The sequence below is a fragment of the Frankliniella occidentalis genome, unplaced genomic scaffold (genome assembly GCF_000697945.3).
Source record: "Frankliniella occidentalis isolate FOCC.00 unplaced genomic scaffold, Focc_3.1 Scaffold11, whole genome shotgun sequence".
NCBI classification, from domain to species: domain Eukaryota; kingdom Metazoa; phylum Arthropoda; class Insecta; order Thysanoptera; family Thripidae; genus Frankliniella; species Frankliniella occidentalis.
The window spans coordinates 1,689,107-1,697,003 of record NW_026267141.1 but is presented as its reverse complement, the minus strand read 5'-3'; the positions used below and the strand labels follow the sequence as shown (position 1 = coordinate 1,697,003).

Below are 7,897 nucleotides of genomic sequence, written 5' to 3'. Positions count from 1 at the left end.
AGCGGCCCTCCAGCTGTCGTGTCCCAGTGTCACCCCATCCTGGGTCCCCATCCTGGGTCAGCTCCTCTCCCCCTCCTTGCCCCGCCTCTGCTACCCCTGTCCCCTTGTCCGCCTCCGATTGGCACGCAGTCGTTCCGAGAACTGATCTACATCATCCTCGAGTGGAACACGCCCTCCACCCCGCACAGGAAGCAGCAATTAAACACCTCGACACTTCTAATTTTATAAGCTACAATAAAATAATACAAATATAATTAGGATCTGTCCGAAATATGAAGTTCTCCTTGTGTAAGATTTGTCAAAGCGTCGAGAATAGTTTTGCGAAACACGCTGGCTGACTATTTGAACCCAGTGCCGTTACGGCGGGTGGACACCCTTGTCGGGCGCGTGCGCGTTACCGTTTTATGTCCTCACAATTAAAGTAACGGGTGTGACGGTGTTTTTCTTAAAAAGAAGGAAGAGAGTCAGACGGAGAAGGAAAATGAGGAAGACAGTGTGGGCGCTTCAGAAGTGGGGGCCTGGACCGCTCCACTGCCACACGCAGAGCGCCACCAAATATCTTGACGGGGGGCTCGAACCGCTAACACGCCAAACAAAAATGACACCCCATGACATATGCACTTGCAGGCTAGAAGTAAAGCGTCCGCGTACTGAAATCAACGAAATATTTGTCACAGGGCGGGGTAAGTTACGAAAAAACAGCTGTAAAGTGACAATTATGCATTCTAGCCGTAGATAAAATGATGTTTGAAGACTATTGCGATATCCAGTTCCGTTTAAAAAAGATTATTTTACGCTTCCGTACGCTTCAGTGCTTACGACGTAACTAGCATGTTTTTCAAGTTTCGATTTTGTGTTTTAATTTTTATGACACCTCTTCCTTTCATCTGCGACATGAATGTGCAAAATATACCCGTCTTTTTCTTCAAAGGCTCTCGTATCAAGTTGCAAACTGTAAAATAATAGAATGGTCGCGCATGAGCGTGCGTGCACATGTGTGTTTGTGTGTGCGGGCGCACGCCCTAGTGTGTGCTTAGCGGTGCAGGGCTCGAGCTGAGGGTGCGTTCAATTAGACTAGCGCTGCCCGTTCGACCGCAACGGCTGGCCGCAGGAATCCAATATTAATATTATTGTTACCACACACAGCATTACACCCCGCCATTAACGACACATCGCAGAAACTCACCTGCAAAATACAGCGATACAATGGGCGTGGTGCTCGCTCGCACCCACTGGCGACGTTCGGCGAATTCTTAGGTTTCAGCCAGGGAGTGCGGGACGGTGCTATCCATACCCAGCTGACAGAGCACGTTTTTCTTCTCATATTCGAGCAGCCCTTAGCAGCAGCCCGCCTGCCTGGACCCGGATCCTGACAGCACTGTTGTGCCAATGGGCCAGCGGAGGGCTGGACCCAAGGTCTAAAGCCGAAAGGGTTGTCACTTTTTCGAAGGGTCTGCCTCGCGGCCAAACGGCGAGGCAACGACGAGGCAGCAGATTCTGCCTCGCGTGCACGCAGCTCTCCTAGTTTCCGTAGTCACTACACAAATTTTGTGCGGAGTCTATGACAGTGTGATGAAAGGATGCTCTGCTCCACACTCTACCCCGGGTCCCCGGGTGGTCAGCAAGCAACGGCGAACCCAACCCCAACCCGCCCCACTCCACTCCGCCCCAGCTGTCCTCCTTCCCATCCCGCAGATTAAAAGCTCGCAGCAGCGCGCCGCTGCTGCACCTGGACAACTGCAATCGGGGACGTTCAGCTGGCCATCGGCGCGAGCGCGCGCGAAGACCGGGGGACGCGGGGAGGCAGGGGGAAAACACTATGATTTGCAAAACGCTGGCCGGCCGGGGCTGGCCGAACTGTGTCAGAGTGAAACAAATGAAGTGCGCCAATATGCCGCGCGGCCCCAGCCCTAGATTCCTTTCTATTGCCATTGCGATGCGATCGCATTTCCGAACGCGCCGCCCGCCGCGTCTGTTTCCCGTTTTTGGCGCGGGCTGCAGTCACCGCCGTTCTTGTCGTTGTGGTTGTTGCTGTTGGAGGGAGGAGTCGGGGAGGGGGGAGGGGGGGCGCCGAGCACCACCATACCATGTGCCTCCTAGAGGCATCTGAGTGGGAAACGTTGCTATAGAAGGCGGTGGCGGCGGCACAACGGACGACAAGCCCTTATCATCGCACACTGCTCTAGAGGGCGGTGCCCTTGCCCTGGTGTACACGCCCCGCGCACCAGCACGCAAAGACATTCAGGACAAAGGCCACATAAGTCTTAAACTTTACTTCTGTGTACGCCTTTCCGTACCGATAGCTAACCATACGGCGAAAGACTTTCCTTATTTTACAAAATTTACAAGATGTGGAAAACGATTTTCGAAAATAATCGCAAACATCATTAAATTGGTGCGGTATTGTTTTGTTTTGTTTTGTTGTTTTAAATTAAGTATGCTTTTGTTTTTGGCGTTTGGATCGGAAAATTCATAACTCGCGGGTCTCGGAGCCGCTGGTCTGGTGGGTCTGTGCTTCACTAAACGGCGTTATTTATTGCAAGGAGCGGGGCCGCTGCCGCCGCCGCCTCCTGGCTGCAGGCCTGCAGGCAGCTCTGTGCAGCCGCAGCCGGCCGGGCCTCGGGCCGGGCCTCGGGCTGGGTGCACGCAGGGTGGTGTCATTAGCGCCAGCGACCCGCCACGCCACGCCAGCCCACGCCAAGCCACGCCACACCAAGCAACACCACGGCACACCAAGGCACGCCATGCCATGCCATGCCATGCCATGCCATGCCATGCCACGCCACGCCAGAGCCGAGACGGTCCGTTCCCATTCCTCATCACTTACCTGGATATCCGCGATGACGATGAGAAGGAAACCCCCGGCTCTCCACCACGTCTCCTACAGGATAGTGGCTCCCCTCGGCTCCCTCCCAGAGTCGTCCACCGAGGCTGGCCCGGAGGAAGTCCCATAGGCAGCAGGTCCATGATGTTACTTGGTATGATGACAATATAATGTTCAATCATCCGGTGAATGTCACGAACTGTGAGCCAAGCCAAGTACTGTCTTTGCTGTACTCTTGACAAATTTGCTGGAATCTTTCCATGCTTGTTCTTCTCTGTGCGAGGAGGGGTTCAGAAATACGATCCCAACAGGTCCGACAACTGCAAACAGAGAGAAAGCGAATTTCATTAGACGCAACACTGCACGGTCAGCATAACGTACACTCCGTTTAGCCGAGAAAGAAGCTCAGCGGAGCGCCTATGGCGTAGGCAGCGCCGCCCAGCTTCCGTGACTTGCGGGGCGGCCTACCCGGAGGTTCGCAGGCGCTTTCCTGTTGTACACCTTCATGTAGGTAGGTAGGGTGGCCCACGTACCCCGCACAATTCTGCGTAGTTACACACTGTACCGCATGCAGGCCTGTGTGGACGCGTTGCCTTAAGGCTCCGAAGTGACAGGGCAAGCAGGCAAGCCTGTGTCCACAACCACACATCGGCACGGCTGCGTGCGCACTCTGTAAAATGCTTGCAAAGAAAAGGTTCGTATTGGAAACGATTTTCTTGACAACGAACCAACGAACTAGTTCTTCGCAAGTTCGCAAATAACTACATATTTCTTTGCGATATGACCACACCGTTTTCAAGAGCTCTGACAGCTTGCAAATAATTTCTTTGTCATTAGAACTAATTATTTTCAATTCAAAGATCGAAAATTCTTCGCAACGTTATAAATAAATAGTTTACAAGCACTTTACTGCGGTACAGTATAATTACACATTTTCCAGGGGGCGTGGGCCACCCTGTCTTTTTTATTTTATTTTATTTTTGCAAAAGAGCGCACACACGCGCGCAGGGTGAATGAGGGCCGAGGCCAGCCAAGTGTGAGCCGGCCTATAGAGGCAGGGCGGGCAGGGCCCGGAGGAGGGGCAGTTTGGCGTGCAGCGGGTGCGTGCGACCCCTCCGGCCGGGCCCACTCGCTTATCGCATCTCACCGACAATGTCATCGTTTTAGCGGACTCGCGTGCGCCGGGGCAGGGCGCGCACGCACACATTGACACACACACGCACACACATCGGCGCGCGCGCGCACACGCACAGGCACACACACGCATAGGCACACAGGCACACAGGCACACACAGGCACACGCACAGGCACACGCATGATGATATCAGCCGAGCGGCCGGACGACGTATCGCTAATTCGAAAATTGTTTCCCGCCTTATACTGCCGAGGCCTCTGCCACCGGCCCACCGCTGACAGAGCGATGGGAACACTCGCAAGGTGCAAAACGGAAACTAAAAGTGCATGCACGTAAAAAAAAAAAAAAAAGGAGGAACGCGGGAGGACACAAGAAACGCGTTTGCCAATGCAATCTGTCCGTGTGACACGAGGGTGTCAGTTGCCCGTCGCCGCATTCTCCAGAGAAGGCCCAGCCCAGCGCCAGAAGTGCAGCGGCAGAGGGCACCAACAGTCTAGCAGCTGGCCTCAGGCGGTGGCTGCGAGCGTGCGGAAGATCCCTGCCTGCGATCGGCATCCCTATGGACCCTACGGAGCAGGCGGACGGCGGCAGTGGCCCTTTACGTGCGGGTACACTGCGAACGGCAATTTCAATCAGTTTCATAGTGTAGCATATTACCTTACATACTTGCGCGACGTTTTTTTAATTTAATTTCTTTCCTGGAAAGTTATCCCGGAAAATGGCCACGTTTTCTTTCTTTGTCGTCAACGTGACAAAATATGTTCAGTGCAGTGCCAGGACACACCGCGCTGCATCGCCAACTCCGTTTCGGTACTGGAGTTGGTCTGTGTTGAGTCCACGACGTATCCCAGCCAGGTAAACTACTCTCCTCCTCTCCTACTGAACCATAATTGTTTCATTTGTTGTAATAAATAATAGTAATTACAATATCCCGGACTGGACCGCGGCACCACGTGACACCGTTACGACCACGTGGTCCACGTGGTCAGCGGCACTGTTGCCATGACAACCGCAGCGACTCTGCACGTGACGGCGTGGCCAGGACGGACGTCCAAAAAGAATCTCCCCCCACAGCATCCTCTGCTCACCACCGGCCCCAAGTTGTAACTGTTTGAGTATTGAAGTGGACAGTACACGGACACGGAGGGAGCCGAGTAAACATGTGTCTTCACCTCTTTCTGTGTAGCTTTAAAAAAAAAAAAAACAAAAAAAAAAAACGCGTCAAATGTGTCATTGCAACAATCCAAACTCTCGCCATCGCAATAAAAAAAGGTGGTCACAAAGATTACCTATGCAAATATTTACCCAATCCCCGGGAGGTGCAACCTCTGCAGTGCAAAGCAGAAGCCGCGCCCCGCGCCCCTCGTCCCGTTCCGCCTGCCACAGGGTAACGTAGCCTCGCCGGAATAGCCGCAGAAAGGTGGGAAACGCGAGCGAAGCTGCAGCGGCTGCTGCTGCTGCAGCAGAAGGGAGCGGCGGGTCTTGGTCCTGGATGTGTCTCCCCTTCCCGGAGGCGCGGCGGAGAAAAATGGTGAGAAACACGGGCGGCCTTGGTGACGGCGTTAGCGCAACGAGGCGCGACCAGAGGCCGTATCGACTGGTCCCTCTGACTGGTCCTGCCGGCCAATGAGTCATTTGTCTGCCGCACACGGCTCCGCGGCCATCGCCCCCCGGCGGGGCCCCCGGCATCAAGGGGCGGGCGCACCTTTTTAGGCCTAGATTCGCCCCGCCCCGCCCCGCCCCGCCCCGCCCCATGAGACGCTGCTACTGCTTCTTCGGTAATACCTCAGTTGGCTGAGCACGGGGTAAAAAGCAAAGCGCCGCCTGGCGGCAAAAGTCGGGAGTCACTCCGATAATGAGTGGAACTGGTCGCAGAGGTTCATCGCCAGTTCACTCCTCTCGACCGCAGGGGTCGGACGCAAACTGCTCCACAGACCGCACGCTTCTTTTATAGTTGTTGCACTTCCAGGGATGCATGTTCCCCGGGGGGAAATGTGTTCGTAAGTTGACCACCACAGGGGTAAATTAAGCGACCTCATCACGCACAAAACAAAGATCTCCACGACTAAAAATTAATTAAAAGACTGACAAGAGGTAGCGTAGAATACGTGGGCCATGCCATCTCTTTTTTACGGTTACTATTTTTTTTAGTAATAACTTCGTTTTTGGCACCCTCTCGAGGCTCCTGAGTTTCTTAGAATATGTTAAAATGCCAAGGTATTTAAAATTTTCTAATCCAAGCGTGAAGTACGTAAGTACGAAAGATTTGGCATTTTGCTTCGTAAGGTGTTTTCTGTATGTCCCTAACTTTACTTTTCCAGTGAAGTGATCCCTTCGTAAGTCGTCCTCTTTTCTAAACGTACACCTGCTTCCAAGAGAAGAGCAGAGGAGGCTTGTGCCGAGGCCTCGGCCCCTTTGACAGGAACGACAATAAAAGACTCCCTGTGCATGCGAACGAGTGCAACAACGGCCTGACCCGACTCACACGGGTTTTATCTGAGGCCATATCGTGAGCTGGATGAGACACAGCGCAGAGGGCCAATTCTCTCTCACTCACTCACAGAGGTCTCCCCCCGCAGCCACAGCGGGACTGTGTCTTACTCTCTCGCTCTTTTGCACAGAAAGGTTGGTGGCACCATACGCGTGTGAGCGACTCTGCACTGCAGCAGGCTCGGATTATTGAGCAAATAACTGTCATTAGGAGACACGTACGATGCCTTTTAGCGGGTCGGGCGGACGGCGCGGCGACGGGAGGAACGGCGTGCGAAGTGTGCAAGTGTGCCCCGCGCCCACACGGAAAGCACTACTTTCCCCGCTGCTTGTTCTGACATGAATTTTAGTTTGTTAAAAATAATTTTTAAGGTCTACGAAGGAGTGACTCGTCGAGACGGCCTGAAATTTCGTTTACTGTTTGGGCGCAGAGTCGTACAAGGGAAGGGATAGCCCAGAAAACACGTCCGTTTTTCTCAGATCCATTCAGTAAATTACAGAGCTCGGCGCCTGCGGGATCCAGGGTAGGCCACACCGCAGAACACGTGCGCTTTGAATGCAAGATGTTGCCTACCTATCAGGTGCTATGAGCTTGCACACGTACAACTTGAGAATTATGTAATGGCTTAATGAAGGACGTACTTTCTAGATGATTCCTAAAAGATCATCGGTTTTCGAGGGTCCTCATTGTGTCTTAGACTACCCTGTAAATATAAGGTTACCCAGAAGCTGTACGACTCAATTTCCACGACCCAGAAGAACCTGAGCGACTTAAGACTTGGGTCACACGGCTGCTTGGCAACTTGGTGTTGACACAAGACATGAGGTGTCCGCAACAACAAGACACCGCACCTTGATTGTTCCTGAAGCACTACCTCGAGCAGGACAGGGCTTTCACGACAGTATAAGGCGACAGAAGGTGTCCAGGACTGTCCAGCAACTGTGCGACTTAAGTCCGCTTAAGTCGCATAGGTTCTGGGCTCATGCAACTGCAACTTAGGTCGCACATTTGCTGGACACCCTCAATTTACAATGTAATCGAAACCGTAAACCGTAAAACAAAATGTTTACTGAGTGTTGGGCGTCGCAATGCAATTCCGAAAGGGAACGAAAAATGAAAATTACGGGAAACATTCAATCGGAATCTCACTGTTATATCTTTTCATGGTGCTCCTCTCCTAACCCCCTCCCCGCAGCCTAAGATGAGACGCGCCTCGCCCCTCTGCCCTCCCCTGTGTGCGGGGCCTGCGGTCCCAGCTGAGGTGGGGTCGAGGGGTGCCCAACTCGAAAAGTCAGTGTACACCAGATTACCAAACAGTAAAGATTACCTAGGATTACCTGTGATTACCGAGGATTACCTGGGATTACCAATGATTACCGACGATTACCAGTGATTACCAAAGATTACCGGTGATTACCAAAGATTACCGGTGATTACCAAAGATTAC

At 53.0% G+C, this 7,897-nt stretch overlaps 1 protein-coding gene across 2 annotated transcripts in view; it reads right to left on the bottom strand.

Moving 5' to 3' along the window:
* The window catches only part of LOC127752374 (uncharacterized), a 170,490-nt gene that overhangs the window by 152,910 nt on the left and 9,683 nt on the right, over positions 1-7,897 (bottom strand). For both annotated transcript variants that reach the window (XM_052277652.1, XM_052277651.1), the window contains exon 2: positions 2,828-3,144. In XM_052277652.1, the coding sequence (XP_052133612.1) occupies positions 2,828-3,006 (179 nt within the window). In that variant the 5' untranslated portion in view covers positions 3,007-3,144. The remainder of the gene's footprint in view (positions 1-2,827; positions 3,145-7,897) is intronic.